General features: G+C 49.8%; 3 protein-coding genes and 1 non-coding gene across 4 annotated transcripts; 2 read left to right on the forward strand and 2 right to left on the reverse strand.

The window, feature by feature from the left end:
- The first annotated feature begins 69 nt into the window (after window positions 1–69).
- Window positions 70–1,997, forward strand: NCU01894 (hypothetical protein). The gene is made up of 2 exons (XM_960432.3): window positions 70–665; window positions 940–1,997. Exons 1-2 carry the CDS (start codon window positions 159–161, stop codon window positions 1,477–1,479), a joined length of 1,047 nt encoding a protein of 348 aa, XP_965525.1. The 5' UTR covers window positions 70–158; the 3' UTR covers window positions 1,480–1,997.
- An 897-nt stretch (window positions 1,998–2,894) lies between these two features.
- NCU01893 (hypothetical protein) lies at window positions 2,895–6,702 on the reverse strand. The gene is made up of 4 exons (XM_960431.2): window positions 5,812–6,702; window positions 5,076–5,568; window positions 4,344–4,515; window positions 2,895–4,262 (listed from the first exon to the last, which is right to left on the reverse strand). Exons 2-4 carry the CDS (start codon window positions 5,326–5,328, stop codon window positions 3,449–3,451), a joined length of 1,239 nt encoding a protein of 412 aa, XP_965524.2. The 5' UTR covers window positions 5,329–5,568; window positions 5,812–6,702; the 3' UTR covers window positions 2,895–3,448.
- Window positions 6,703–9,913: 3,211 nt separating this feature from the next.
- On the reverse strand, window positions 9,914–11,211 carry NCU01891 (hypothetical protein). The gene is made up of 3 exons (XM_960429.3): window positions 10,730–11,211; window positions 10,521–10,664; window positions 9,914–10,458 (listed from the first exon to the last, which is right to left on the reverse strand). Exons 1-3 carry the CDS (start codon window positions 10,883–10,885, stop codon window positions 10,285–10,287), a joined length of 474 nt encoding a protein of 157 aa, XP_965522.2. The 5' UTR covers window positions 10,886–11,211; the 3' UTR covers window positions 9,914–10,284.
- Window positions 11,212–13,770: 2,559 nt separating this feature from the next.
- NCU14013 lies at window positions 13,771–14,775 on the forward strand. Its single transcript, XR_897765.1, has 2 exons — window positions 13,771–13,816; window positions 13,871–14,775. It is a non-coding gene; the product is annotated as a ncrg96 (non-coding RNA).
- Window positions 14,776–15,893: the final 1,118 nt, after the last annotated feature.

Consider the following 15,893-nt stretch of genomic DNA (forward strand, 5'->3'; position numbering starts at 1 on the left):
GGCCAGGCTCTGCCGGAGCTTGCCATCGACCGAATGGGATGAGTCCAGCGCAATTGAATCCACCTTTGCCGAAAAATTTCCCGCTTTCCCTCACTGGGGACAACAAACCTCTTGTTTCCTCCCACCCAACCCTCCTCACCTCCCACACATTCTCCAATATGCCACCGCGGATACCCAACGCTCCCTCCTCTCTCCTCCTCCAGAGCAGCGCCTGCAGCGGTAGCAGCAGCAGGTGTACAGCTTCCAGGTTGCCGACATGGGCCTCCTCGTGCTCATCTAGCTCCCCTCAGTCCTCCCAACCAACAACACATCAGCAGCAATGCTCGTCGTTCTCCACGACCGCGCCGGCGCACGTCCAGTCCGTCCGTCGCCAGAAGATGTTCTCTTGGTTGGATAAGAAGGGAAGCGCATACAAGGAGCACACCAGGCAGGGACCAAACCTCCTTGGCGGCCAAGGCAAAGATGGTCTTGCCGTGCCCTTTCCGAACAACCCTTACTTCAAGAGTCAGCCCGTCCTTTCCGAGGGCTCACGCGAGATCATCTACCAGGATGTCATGGAGAAAGGTCTGCCTATCAAGGCCGTGTCGGCTAAGTACAACGTCGACGTGCGCAGGGTCGCGGCGGTGATCAGGTTGAAGGAGATCGAGAAGCGCTGGATCAAGGAGGTAAGCTCATCATCATTTCCCTCTTACTGCTACGATATTACACCGCGTCCGGTCTCCGTCCCCTCTCGATTGGCCAACCGGCCGGCGGCGGCGACGACCTTGCTTCATATGATGAACTACAAGAAAATTCGATTAGTCTTGAAGACATACCTCATGGTTACAAAGCCTTTTTTCAACTGAGCGAAGCAACCCCTCTTACCTCAACATCAATAAATTCATCGTTTGGTCACAAAACATGTTTGGCTAATCCGGTCCGTGTTTTTCACTCAAATAGTATAAGCCCCTGGCTCGCCCGTATGCCCGCGCCGTGATGAAGATGCTACCCCAAACCGTCCTTGGCGGCCCGGACCAGAAGCCCCACGAGTCTATCAACGACGTGCACGTGCACAGCTACACAACTCAGCAGCTGTTCGTGCCCGTTTCGGAATCGCGCGAGTTCACGCGCGAGGACGCCGCCAAGGCCTTTGGCGACCACATCCTGCCCGTGGACAAGAAGCTGCGCGTTCCCGAGCTCATCGAGTTCCAGAAGGACTTGCTGAAGGAGGTGCCCCTGCAAGAGGCGAACCGCAAGTTCCTCAACGCGACGGCGGCGAGCGAGGCCAAGATCGCCGAGCGCGAAGCTAAGCGTCGCCAGGCGGTCGAGGATGCAATCACGCGTGTCAAGACGGATAGGTTCGAGTTCCGCTTCCAGGAGTTCAACGCAGAGAATGTCGGCCACGACGGCAGGGACCGTAACGCTGTTGGTTGGAGGTACGGTGTTCCCTTCCCCGACCGCAAGCGGTCCCAAATCAAGATCCCTACCAAGGTGGAGTAAGATCTCTTGGTTTTTGTGGATGTTGGCTCGAGTAGTGGGACGAATGAGTGATGGTGATGAGGGGTTTTCCGTTACCCGTTCATTCACGACAGGCCTTTGATGGCTCAACATTGGAACTCTTCACCGAGTATGGTTTGATGTGTGATGACACGGGGAGGCTTGGTGCGCGGGCGTTGAGAAACCGAATGAATGATGGGAAGTCGATGAGGGTTGATCGACATGCACGCACACACAAAAGACAGAGACATTTTGAGGTGGAGAAACACAGCGTCCACTGGTCGTCATGTCTGTGCTATGTTTCGTTCCCATGTAAACTTATTGCTGTCACAAGGCCACCGACGTCTTTAGCAGTGTGGACCTATTTATTGTATCATTATACCAAGCCAGCCAGTTGCTTTATGCTTTATGCTTTTTCATTTTCCTTCAAAAATAATTAGTCATGTGGGAAACGAACTAGGCGGCGAGAAATATGATCCCAAAAACAAAAAACTAGAACCCATCTTGCCGTGCTGTCTCGAGTGGTTGCTGGTCTTCTGCTTCTCTCGCCTTGATCCGAGATCAATGATATATATAGGTTGTCCGCCAGACTGAGAGTCTGAAAAACCAAGGAAGGGTTGGCCGCGAGAGTTCAAAACGCCGTTGATACAATGAACACCAACTACTACATCATGAAGGATAGCTACCTACCTACTGTAACGTGTTAGCGAAGGGAAATAAATGGTTTGAGAGATATTCTTGTCCGAGAACTAAACCTCTCTGTATACAAACCTCCTTGGAAGCCGGTCGGTGTCTCTTTACATTCCTACCTCTACTTATTCGAACTTTCACAAAATCAACGTTCACTACATACTAACCAAAGGGGCAGGAGGGGGGGTCTCGGAGAACATATCTCGATTACATACCTACCTAGCGAACGAGAAATCCAGCACATGGGCTTGCCCGATCGAAGAAACCTCGAGGGGTTTCCTTTTTTATCAGAGACATGGATGTGACACAAAGTAAAGCGTCCGAAAAAAAAAAAAAGAAAAAAAATACTCGGCAAAGCAAAACAAGCACCATAGTCGAATCCCACTTTCGCGCTGTGTGGCCAGCCTCATTATCAGTATAAGTAAGTAATGCCATGCTCCCAATTTAAACTGGATCACATCCCTTGAACAAATAATCTCCTTCTGCCATCCCAAGTCATAGACCTAACAACCAGTTGCCGCTGTATGCCCAACCATAGCCATTTGTCTATATATGTGCGTTGTGTTTATCCGACATACTCCTCCATCTCTATTGAGTAACTGCTGGTCCCAGGCTCCCAGCCCAGCCAGACCAGACGAGAGCAACGTTCAATTCGCTTATGTGGGATGTAAGTATATGCCGCTCCTGCGTCTCTTATATCGCGCACAATATCCGCCGCACATTCCAACCCCGGGTGCTTTTTTTTTTTTGGTGTAAACACTTGATCAATGATGTACCAACTGATAAGGAAATTCAAGAACAATTTCGATTGCTGTATACAAGTCCTCCCGTACCCCGTTCAAAACCTGTTACAAGTTGCAATTCGAATCCAAAAACTCAGGACAAAGAAAAAGGAAAAGAAATATACACTCGACGCTGGGTTGAAACCTTACCCTTTTTCAAACGAACCACTCCCTTTTGTGCTGTGGGCCTCAAATTCCTCCTCTATAAGATTCCCCAGTTTACCAAGTGTGTGCATACGCTTTTAATTCGAAAAAAATTGAACGGGGTATCAATAACACATGTCCTCTAACCGACAAAGGGAGGGATGATGCAGCCTATAGCCTGTAGCCTGAGCCTTCCTTTCCATGCCATGTTCATGCACCATTTGGATAACGTGGGTGATGGAAACAAAAGAAAACCAATTTCCTGAACATAACCGCTTCACTGCCCACGAGTGCATCCAACCTGACGATCCACCAACTGATGACCCAGCTAAGCCCATCATCAGCCACAGTCCACCTCAAAATGATGACTTCATGTCCCTGCCAGGCGACTGGACCTCTATTCGTTGTCTCTCCTCCACTCTGATGACCCTGGCGATGTCCGCGTTCTGTGATCCGGCATCCAACCCCACAGCGGCTCGTCCCCTGCTTAAGTAGCCGTCTCCGTTGCCGTCCAACTCCATCGGCGTAACAGGTCCAGGGCTTCCTAGCGGCACAAGTCTGGGAGACAGGGGCTTGTGCGTCTTGAGCATTGTAGCCCCTAGTTGGATGTTCTTCAACGCCGCGTTGTCAGATATCCTAGTCGACGGTGACATACTGGAGGCGTTGGAGAAAAGCGCCATTGATGCCTGGGCCACCATATCTCTCTGATACTGTTCAACTAGGCGCTTAGCATCGGAACCTGTGCGTAGGCGGCTGTTCTCTCGGCGGTATTTCAGCTGGGGTTCAGAGTGAGCAACTCCTGCGGCATCCGCTCTTGCTGAGGGCCTCTTGTACTGGTTCGAGTTGCTGGCCATCCGGTTTTCGTAGTTCGTCGGGTAGTACTTTCCCATCGGGAGCGCAATGTTGTCGTGTACACCAGACGGCATATAGGAAGACACCGGCGTATGCAGGCCAGCTGACCCAGTGGTACCAACTGAGGAGCCCAAGTGAGAGTGAGACAGATCGTTTGCCATCGTCCGTACTCGAGAATCAGTGAGGGGAACAGAAAAGTGTGTAGTTTCGGCCGCCTTGTGTAAGGCTTGATGGCGTGCCTTGCTTGGATCAAGAGTGAAGAATGGGTGAGGTCGATGAACTCGGGTAGCTGGGTCCTCGTGGTGAGGGAAGTACCCCCTACAGTGGTGTCAGCACGTATTTGCGATGTGCGAAGTGCAGCGGAAAGAAAACTGAGGCGTCTTGACAAGACAGACATACCCTTGGATGTCCCCTCGAGCAGAGAGGGGTGACGGCGGTGTTTCAACAGGAGCGGTACTAAGTCTCCTGGTGGATGGTAGTTCAATTGCGATAGGTTTGCTTCGAGTTATGACCTTGGATGCATTCTTGGATTCTGACACAAAGGTGGTGGTTTGAGATTTACTGTTGACTTCTAGGGAAGAGATTATGTTAGCTCAATGAACCCTAATGACATGGACCATCTCGGCACGCATTCTCACGACCTCCGCTATGACGCAAAAATTACATGGCTTAACAGTGCATGTGTCGAGCACAATCGCACTTATTCCATCGCACCATGTTTCCGCATTGGGAAATAACCAAACATTTGTGAGTCGTGCGCTGATGCCAGGGCACTTGCTAAAGCGAGGGTCATGCAGGGACTTCCAGGGCAGAAGAGCTGCTAACGTTCGCGCCCAATGGCCTTGCAGTGTCGCGGGCATCGTGAACTTGAGGAACATGGAAGATTTCAGATTCCCAGCTGACACCCCCATGTCGATCCCACTAGGGACGTCGAGCCAGCGCTGAACATGAAGCCTAAACGCACCGTGACGACATGATTCAGGACCCTAAAACAGCCCACCTGACCAGTGGAAAACAAGGCATGGAGTGGAACTCTCGCAACATCATTGGATTTTTCGTCGCTAACCTCGGGAAAATGCATGGAGGGATCGGAGGGAATGATGGAAAAATTCCAGAACAAAACGAACTTACCTCTGGTACCGAAAAGAAGGGCATCTCTGGGTGTCCCTGTCATCGAATTGTAACCAGCAGACGCCACATACGAGGGCGGGATTTCCCGCACGGGCGTGTTACCCGCTGAGAAGGCGAACTGCTCGTCTGACAAGGGGCTAGGAGACGGGCAGGAACCGTGGGAGGAACCAGACAACGTTCTCCGAGGCATGTTGGGCCGCATTATTTGTGACGGGGTGAATGAACGTTTCAACGAGCTCCCAAGAGTTGACATTGCGGTAAAACAGCGATTATGGCGCTGTTTGGGTGTAAGAAATGTATTCGAGGTTGGGAGTTGGCTTGTGGCAGCTCGTGTGCGTTATGCCGATTGGATGTTGCAAAGATATTTCGCTCGGCACGACGAAGGTGTCCAGGAATCAATTGTATGGGAATCTTGAGATGTCGTGCTGGAAATATTCGTGGACCTTGTTGTTTACTTGTCGTGTTTTTGTATAAGATGGACTAGATACCTTATCTTATTCTAGTATGTCAGTAGACTGGTCAGAAATGTTGAAAGATATATGGTAGGGCCAGTGATCCAGCTGGCAGATAATGCTAGGGCTCTTTTGGCCTGATCGGGCATACGTGTTGAACATCATAAAAGCTGCACCTATGGATGATAGCATCAAGATAGCAACTTATCTCTCTTGGATACCACCTCGGTTCCTCTAGATGACGAAATATCGCTGAAGCCAATGTTAGGGTTATGCAAACGTACCAGTCATCAAACAGCGCATACAATGACAGCTGAATAAGCCAGCAAGGCCTGCGAAAGGCTTTGTAGGAGGATGGCAAGATAACGGCCGCCAGTATCTTGTATGCCACAACGGAGTAAGGTCGCGAGGTACTGCAAGCTTGGACCAGCTGTTGCGCAATGTGGTGTTTGCAAGTCTCGGCGCTATGGCGAAGAAGGTCGAGATAAGGCAGTCAGGTGTAAGCTTTCCGTTTGCCAGCTGATCTCTTTTTTTCTTGCGTCAACTGTCCTGTAACTGTTGATCGACAGAAGTTAGGCGTAATGGCGAAATCCCAGCGCTTAAAATCTGCACGGGTTGCAGTGCTTGGTGTACTATTGTTTTGAGGGTTGTTTTCCTTCTCTCTGTCGGGGCGGTTACCAGTTGATGCTTCCTTTGTAACCTGCGCGGCAGCTGCAAAAGAAGGTCCGGCAAAGACGGAATGGCGAACTTGGGTTTCAGGGGGGTGTCTTGAGCGCTGACAGGTATTGTGAAGCCAGTGAGAACAGGTCGCTGGAAATGTCCCTCGGCGTGCTAGAGGGTATCGTGAACTGCGTAGCCTTCGCTGGAATCAGAGCTCGTCAACTGTACGAAGCTGCCACCACAGGCCTGACAGCCACCACCAGGGCCTTTCAGATAGCGCAGATGAAGGTTGCTGCATGCCCTGTGAGAAGACGAGAACAGGCCGATCGATGATTTGGTTTGCGGAGGCGACAACAAAAGTGATGCGATCGTGTTGTTTGAACGATTTATTGTCTGTCGCAGGTCAAAGCGAAGAGGAGAAAGAAGGCGAATGCCTTTGGGCAGCCAGACGAGACGGTGGAGGTTTTTGTGTTGTTCTTGTAAAAGATCCAAATCGGTGGAGGCGGGATGACAAACACTGAACTTTTGGGAGGATCACCCTGATAACTTCCACCTGAGTGAGGACAGCCCACCAACCGATATACGTCCACTGGTCAATGTCAATCATGTGGAATTGGAACCTCCCTAATCCTTGCGGACTGATTGCCCGTTTTTTCATCCTGTTACTTTGAGGTTCGATCTTCTTTGAGAGTCACCGCAAGGAAGGAGAGAAGGGGGCATCTCCACTGAACTGGACGACTTGGCGTTCTGAGTGGACAAAAAGAGTGCGAATCTCACGAACTGAACCGAGAATGGCAATATCGATGTCCCTCATTAAGCGGGAACGATCCGCTCGAATCCAAGATGATACACCTGTAACAACCGCTACTCGAAGTTTCCCTTCATTCTGAACCCTGGATTTCCAACTTCTCTGGATTATCACACAGTCCCTTGTCTGCAAACCTTCTCTGGCCAGGGTCTGCTTCTTATCTCAGATGGGCGAGAAAAAGGGGTCTGATCTGATGACTGGGATTGTTGACCATAAGCACTTTTGAGTGCCTGACCAAGACCTCAGTGATGCTTATGAACTCCCGTTGGTCCTCCTCACAAGTCATTCAACCTGCTCGCCTGCCCGCCTGCCCGCGTGGAAACGAGTCGAGAAACAAAGAGCCCGCTGACGTTCGGGAACCGATCTCCGAGACACCGAGTCTTCAAAAACACGTCTTCATCTGCAAACTTGGCTCAGATTTGTTGAACGCGTAAGCTAACGTTTTGTTGACCAAAGAGTTCGCAGGTGCTGTCTGTTAACTGCAAGGGAATTTGGTTCAAGGTGAATCATGGAAAACGGCTACTAATCCGATGGTGATAGTTAGTTCTGCCACCACCACCACTTGGAACTTGAAGGATGAGAAAGGACTTCTCAGACTTCCGGGGTCCCATTTGAGAGTTATCCAATTCTTGTACACCACTCACCATGACGCTCTGCCAAGTGGAAATGGAACACAATCAGTTCCTCCCGCTCTCTCCCCCTCCTCCCCCTTCTGCCTGCTCCCAACCATGCTGATCGCTGCAAGTCTCGTACGACTGGCTGTGGGGAACCACCACCACTACTTCCGATTTGTGACAAGTTTGCAGAAAGAAGCCGCAACAGCATCGAGCAGTCGTGAGTCGTAAAGTGTGTGTCCATTTTGACACCTATTGATTTATCTCATCATTTATGCTCTACCAGGCCGTTTGTGTTGTCTGCATGGACTGTATGATCGCGTACATGACAAGTATATTCAAAACCATGACAACGGGTACCCGGCTTCAGCAAAACTCTGGAGCGGGGGAGAAGAACAGCCAGAAACAGCCGGATCTAGGTAGTGTGAGGCCTGAGAAGGTTGTAGTTGCACGGCTCACAGGGACAGCGGCATTCTCATGATTTACTGCAGGGGACGCCGTCTGAATGAGGCTCGCAGTAATATGTACGCTATATAAAAATTCCTTGCCGTACTTCCTGAAGTTATCATATCTGTTCGTCGTCGCTTCTATCCCTCCTTGACAGTGGGTAGTCTGGGCACGTACTCACGGGTCATGAATACGAGAGAAGAAAGGAATGCTGCTGATGTCGTCTCGTGCTCATTGTCTCTCATTCCCAACCTTAGAAAGGCAGCCGCCGTCAATGAGCTCGCCGCGTGAAGGTTGTCTCGTTGTGTAGTAGGTAGGACAGTCAGCCAGTCACTGCAGTGTCCACAATGTGTACAGTGTCTTGATGTTCTTCTGTCGCTGTGGTCCACAGCGGCAGCATCCGCTGGGTAGCGATTACTAGTTTTGTTCATAGTCTGTACAAATTTGTTGCGAGTAGCGCCCATGTATTTCGCAATGTCAAAACATCATGTTTAGCGGTGATTGTCCAGTTTCCAACGTTTGCATTGCTCAAGCACGGCAGTGAATATGATACCATTATTGTTCCGGGTTCACGCCGATTGTGCCGAAATCGAGTATGTATGTCTAGCATGAACTGCGAAGTCATTGTCGTTGTGATGCCAGGCCGCCCTACACCACAGCGTAGCGTTGTGTCACTTCAGGGCATTTAGCTCCAAGCCTCCAACCCCAGGTTTCCATCCCTGCCAAGCTTGCATCGCCGACGCCAACCATTGCAACCAGCGAATCGCCTCACTGGGATCGGAGGCCGTCAGGCGTGTTTTTCCAAGGACACAACCCCTAACTTGTTGGTGCCCCTCCCCGGATGGAACGGCGAGAGGCCGGCAGGAGTTGGGTTGCCGATCTTCCGCTGATCCTCTTTCTTTCTTTCTGTTCCAGCTTGGCATTAGACCATGCCGAACGTGCGTGCGTGCGTGCGTGCGTGCCTACTGCGGGGCGTGGTAACTGTGGCTGCTTTGTGTCGAGCGCACTGCAGTAGTGTGCCAGCCCATTACCGCGTTGGAAAAACAGCAACAAAAAAAGGGAAGAATAAAGAATGGAAAAACCCTCCAGACCCCTATGGGAATAACAACGAGAAGCTGATATCGACAAAGGAGATAGGCGATCGGGGAGGTGGGGCCCAAGTCCTGGTCGATCTTTTTTCTCGGAAGCGCGTATCTCGCATCTGAGATAACTGTAGGACCGCTAATCTCAGACATTGAACTCGCTCGACTCAATATGGAGGCCATCGTTGGGTACCTCTAGATTCGTTCTATTTCCGTGGACCACAGACGATCCTCAGCAATACAGCAAATGAGAGCAAAGCGGGAATTGCACCTCATGGTTAGTTGAAGCCTGATTTCCACTTTCCTTCCGGCTTTTGAAAGAGCGACGACTTGAAGCGGTAGACGGGAGCTGGATGGAGATCCATCCTTCTGAACGATTGGTTGCATAGCAAACGCACATCTTTGTGAGACTTTCGTTTTTCTCCCCCCTGGAGCCTGGCTGCTGGGATTTGGATTTGGTTCTTTTTATTTTCCCTTGAACGCTGCAGGGTCCGGGTGCTCCTGGGTTTGACCCTAGTGGTCCCTCACCCAGAAGTCGCCCTTGCCCGTGGCGCCTACGGGCAGCATTCCCGAATGCGTTTGAGGAGCGGGGAACGTCTCAATTACCGATAGGGCATGACGTCATTAGCATGGCTTCGTTCTGCGAAAACCGCGATGAAATAAATACCTTCTATGTATTAGGCCTTTGAGATTCGCTGTATAATGTACAATTGTACTTGTGCTCATGAGCAGATCTGCGTCCTGCTTATGCGATCCACAAAGATGGATTTGTTTTGAGACGAACCCCTGGATGGGGAAAAGTGGAAGTTTGTTGAGCTTTGGGCGGTGATAGGAGGGAGGTGTAATGGCTGCTGTTAAAGCTGATTGCTATCTCTACCGACTTGGAAAATGATGCATGTGACGAACCCCAGGAAGAACCTTGAGATCAAATGAACTGGGGGGTGGAAATAAATGTCTACATGCGAGCGACAGAGACCACACACTGCGCGAACCCAGTTTCATGAATACAAGTCCCGTAGCAAAATCATGTGGTGCCATAACGCCATGTGGCTTATCCCTTGGGTATCAACCTGATTAAGTATCCTTCCAATACCTGCTGTCCCAACTTTAATTCCCGTCCTTCAAACCCACCGTCAAGCTATCTTTCTAGACAATGGCGCGAGAAGTAAACAGACTTCGAGTCTCCCGGTGCTTGAACCAGTAGGCCAATGCAGAAACGGCGATGACGAGCCAGAGAAGCATGTTGACGAGGTCCACCCAGACGGCATGCTTCATCCGACGAATATCGTTGTTGCCCTCAGGCTTCTCATGGATGTACATCTGAGGTATCGATTAGCCTCTAGGCTACGTTTGCATGGTAAAATTTTAGAGGGTAAACATACGTCCGCGAAGACGCCGAAGACGGCGACCCAAAGAATAAAGAGGACAAAATCCCACACCCATTTGAAGGCAAACCGGAGGATGAACGGGACGCAGAACAGAATGGAGGTCAAAGCTGACAGGCCGCCAACAACGACCGCAAATACCTGCAATGTCTCCTGTTAGCATGGGAGTCGAACTTGTTGGGGGGGTACCCTTGAGATTGACATACCCATTTCGAATCTGCGTACTTTTCCGCCTTCCTTGCACGATCCAACTCGACGCCATAGAGACCACAAACAGTCAAAGCCAAAGCAAAGGCTAGAAAGTGCAGGGTCGAGAAAAAGAGGTAGCTTTTGCTCGACGTTAAGCCGGCTCCGAACGCCATTTTGGGTGGAGATATCAGTGACACGGCGCTGCTAATCGCCTGTGAACCCAGTGTTTGTTTGTTGTTGTGTTTTCGTTGGAGGTCGATGCAAAGTGTTTTTGTCCAGGTGAGCCTTCAGTTGGACAGTGATCGAGAACGCTTTATGTAGGTAAGAGCGCAAGGCCAAGATGGTATGACACAGTCGAGCAGCTCGCAGTGCTGGTGATGCGAGAATCTGGTGAGTCGGCGGTTGATTGTGGATTGTTCTAGTTGGTGATGGTCAACTTTTTAGGGCGATTGGTGTGCGTGTTAGTTGAGAGATGATGATGCTGGGAGTACTAACATCGATGCAAGACCACAATCATCAGGTCTGGTAGGGCGCGGAAAGAGCTTTTGTCTCTTTCTTTTCCTCCCTTTACCAGCGATGACGTAGAGGGCATTTACCGGATTTTGCTGCATTTTAGCGGACTGGCAAGCGCTACCTACCCTGCGCACGGCAAAGTGCACCCTGACTGTGCCTGCCCTGCTCTTGTTCACACAACGCAAATGCCCACTAACAAAAAGATCCTCGTCTGGAATGCAGGCGCTCTTCTGCAACATGTTGTTTCAGTGCTTGCGTCGGACTTGTGGGATGATGTCTCTACCTACAACGCGAGATTCCGAAACTCTTCATCTGTGATCATCTGTATGCATCTCGCGTAGTCTTTCAGCATGGTCTCATCATCCAATCCCATCATTGACGTTTTGACGTTTCGATGACCATTCTTCCTGGGTTGGGGTTGGCCGTGACCAGGGCAACCTTATTCCAACTGCAAGCCATCCGTCAATAGCTTCTTAACTTTCGTGTTCCCTATCGGGACACGAGATCAATTTGGATGCGCGCGGTTTTCTGAACTCGTGCTGTCTACTATTCTAGTTCACTACTGACTTTAGACCTCAAGAATCCGCCTCGAATCAAGTGTTGCATTTGGAGCCTCGGCTCGCCGCGTTTCCTTCTTGGCGATAGCAACAACATGAGAACATGGAAGTCACACTTTCAAGGTGAGCAGACTTGCACGCGCAATCGCAAGGACTGCTAGCTGTCTCATGTGGGACACTCGGGGGGTATCGCTGAATATGCCGGTTAGGCTCTTTCCCCAGTATCAACGGCCTGGTTGACCTACTGCTGTGTTTGGCAGACAAACTGCCTTTCCGGGCAAAGTCCCGCGGGACGATATTGACTGCATCCGAAATTGCAGTTGCAGACTAGACTCCCCAAACCCTCCGATGGTGGGGTGAGGCTCTGCGGGCTGCTAACATGACGGCTGGTTCAAACTGGCGACCTGGCGTCTTATATAATGGGAGATCACCTCGCTGAAGGATTTTGGTCTTGCCATGCAGTATAGTATAGACCTAGCGGTCAAGTTTTGGTCCTCAACTGTGATGCTCCAGCCGACAGAGCTTAACGCCCTATGATGGTGTCAACGAAGGACTTTGTTCACGTTAAAGGGTGTCTGAGGAGTAGTGTTGCTAGGGTATCGAAGAAGGTTCCATGAGCACTTCCGGGATGTATGGAAAAACTGTTCTCCTCCAGATGTCGCATTACTGTTCTAACCAGACCGCAGATTCAATGTCATGGTCCGAGAAATCGAGAATGGACAACATACGCCGAACGATTTTCAATAGCCGTTACGAACAGTTTTCCTTGGACGACTTATGCTACCTGATTCAACATACAAACGCCTGTCGATACACATGTACACAGATGGCGAATGATTACTCTCAAAGCAGCCCAATGAGATCGATTGACCAGCATTGTTCATGTTGTGATTGAGAGAGGTCTGAAGAGAATGGCGCAACACGATCCTCACCGCGATCAAAGAAGTCCTTCCATCTGAGTAGTTGCATACACTCTGGCTTAGTTGGTCCTGCGTTGGTTGTGTGGACATTGTGGTCTATGATTAGTTTCAATTAACGGCACCCTACTTCAATACCTAACCACAAAAATGAGTTTACAATCCACAGAATCTCAATAGTCGTCTGTCCGAAATGGTAGTAGGACTCCCATATATGGTAAGTTTGCTTCTGTTGTGTTCCATGTTTGGTGCGCTTTTGCTTTAGAGCCACTTGTACTGACTAACTCTCATTGGATGGTAGAAAAACTCCATGGAAATACAAGTTCAGCCAGAGCTTGTTACCATGCGCTTCAACTATGCGCATCTTGGCTTCGATCCAACGTGCCTAACATCCGCAGTCTAGCCATGGATCATGGCGATAGAGACAGACGTGGTACAGAAAAGGGGGCTTGGATTCAAGGCGAGAGGTCATCATTAGCGTACGGTCATGCCCTCACATCTACAGTGCGATCGAAAGGAGAGAAAAGTATCGATGCGTCACTCACATTCAAGAACCGGTCGATTAGTCTCAATCAGCTCACCAGTGTCCTATTCTCGGTCGGTAAAGGGAGGCTTGGCTGGCTTTGATGCCGTCGTCCACGAACAAGTTGACGATTTTTGCAACACAACGTTTAGTCAAGGGGACATCTGAGCTTCACCGAACAGCTCATTTTACTCTGGGGTCCATACGCTGGCCTTTTCCCACAAACTGCGCTATCCAGTACGCCCTTCGCCATGATCCACTCGGCTTGAAGCTTTTTCCACGCCTATTCCAGGAGATTCAGACAAAATTCCATGAGCCATCAAGGCGTTCACCGTGGCCATGCGGCTCGCCTTGAGCTTGAAGGAGGACAGAGAGGGAGCCTGGCTTGTCGCGTGAACAGGAAGCCATCGTATAGGCTTCCCCTTGGGCGACTTGAGCTTTTGCATAAATGAGCAAAAAGCAGGATGCTGATGGGAATGAAGACCACTCGACCTTGTCTGTCTATTGTTCTCCGTTCTACCGTTCATCACCATTCACCTCATACATAAATTCCTTATCCTTAAGATGCCTAACGTTAGCAGCAACAGCAGCAAGGTAGGATTTGGCCTTCCCGAACACACTGATATACCAAACACTAAACAGCTTTAGGGGTCATCCAATTATGGGGAGTACAAGCATTGGTTTTGCTGCTCGTGTGGTGCTCTCAACTCGTCCTGGGTTTCGAAATGCTACGAGCCCAGCTGCCAGCACGTCCAGTGCACGAGTTGCAAGAAGGACAACCAGATTGTCCGCGATACGACATCCCCTTCCTGCTCATCTTCCTCAACAAGGCGCTAAGCCTAGAAGAATGGAGATGCCTTTTTCGATTTACGAGTAACTCATGCGGCACCTCAACATCATGGCTCTTTAAAGAGATTCGGCTCTAATCTCACATAACGCTTTCAATACTTCACTCAGCACCCTCTGGAGCTCCCATCACATCAGTCATCTTTACACATTCCGAGCCATGGAGGTCTCCTATCCTTAGATCTTTTTTCGACTCACGTCAACCATCGATATTACGACGGCGCTCACATTCAGGTCTGGAGTTCTCCGAAATCGGTGTTCTGGCAAGGGGGAAAAGCAGACTGATAAGCTAGGAGTTTAATATACCTGATTTTTATTTTGGCGACATCTTGCTGCTCGGGTTTGCGTTCTTTTTGTTTTAGTTTGTCGGATCACAAGTTTGAGACTACGGCGGTGAGGTTGCTCAGCAATCCAAACCTAGTATTTGTTCCCGTCTTCCACTGCCTTTCTCGTATCTGTTGATTTGCTTTTTTTTTTTCCAAGAGTAAGAAACTCATCTGTCTCAATGTCGCACCTGATCTCCCGAATTCGAGTCCCAAAGTTTAGTTCTTGCTTCTCTTCGTCATCTGTTCTCTCTCCGTTTCTGGTCTTTGCATCTTTCTTAATGCTGCGCTTTCTAACTGAACTTACGGTTCATATTTGTTCAGATTCTGGTTGTGGTTAAGTTCGGGGCCAAAATATTTAAAGCCTGACCCATTGTTATTCAGACTATTCTCGACAGAAGAATTCCTTGAGCCACCAGTCACACAGCACTTGAAACATATCTGAGTGTTCACCAAGATAACTGTTAGCCAAATGCGACATACTCTGCGATGGCAAGCCACATTCAGGCGCCGCGGGGGTTGGAGATACCAAATTTCACCAACCTAAATGGTCCAAAAACCACTAGCTTTTGCGACACTCGCTAATTCCGGTGCCAAAGAGCTTAGAAAATGGCAACACTTATTCAATTCACCATGTCAGGGGCCTTTGAATGAAAAATAGTCATACACCAAGTCCTCTAGGGAGGAGGCCCGGTCTATGGCGGGCAGGGAGTCGACAATCATTATTTGTATTACATGGGCTGGCCATCCTCCCATCCCTCAACCCCCGCCCTCTAAGCATGTCCTTTTCCCCACACTGGACTTGATACCCAAGGTTAACTATTAGGCACAGTAGTAGGATATGATCAGCCTCAAAAGGGGGAGGACCAACTCATCGGGAAGAGCTGCGAATGGTCATACACAACCACAAGTGACAAGGGGTTTACCGGTCAGAACAGATAAGGCAACCACGCTTTCACATTACCCATTGGTTGACTCTTAGAAGGCGATCTCGAGGCAAGTCTCTGGGCTTAACGGGCTGATCGATGGGATAAACAGGAACAAACAAATCGCAAGGGCAGAATTCAAAGACATGACTGCAGCTTTAAGAGTGCGTGGGTCGGACGTCATTCCACTTAACTTTACACAGCAAGGACTTAACGCACTCAGCCAAGCAACAATTTTCGGAGGGGGCATCGGAGCGGCTTGGAGCCAGCAAGTAGACGTAATCGCCCCCAAGAGGCCCAAGGCACCCAAAGGCAAACATATGACGCCCCCCTGTATTCACCGATTTCTGAGGTTTGTCATACCTTGGAGTGGAAGAAGCTACACCATTCCGAGTGAAGTCGAGACAAAAGGGCCGGAAAATTTAGGGTAAAGATGGAGGGACAGGCTGACAGAATCAAAAAAAAATCGCCCAGTATGTATGCATGATGGCTTTTGGTGCTCGAAGTGCTTCATGTTTGACTGAAAATAGGAACGACTGGAGAGGCTGAGATGAACAGGGAAACAACAAAAAATGG

Source organism: Neurospora crassa, linkage group I, assembly GCF_000182925.2.
Source record: "Neurospora crassa OR74A linkage group I, whole genome shotgun sequence".
Taxonomy (NCBI): Eukaryota; Fungi; Ascomycota; class Sordariomycetes; order Sordariales; family Sordariaceae; genus Neurospora; species Neurospora crassa.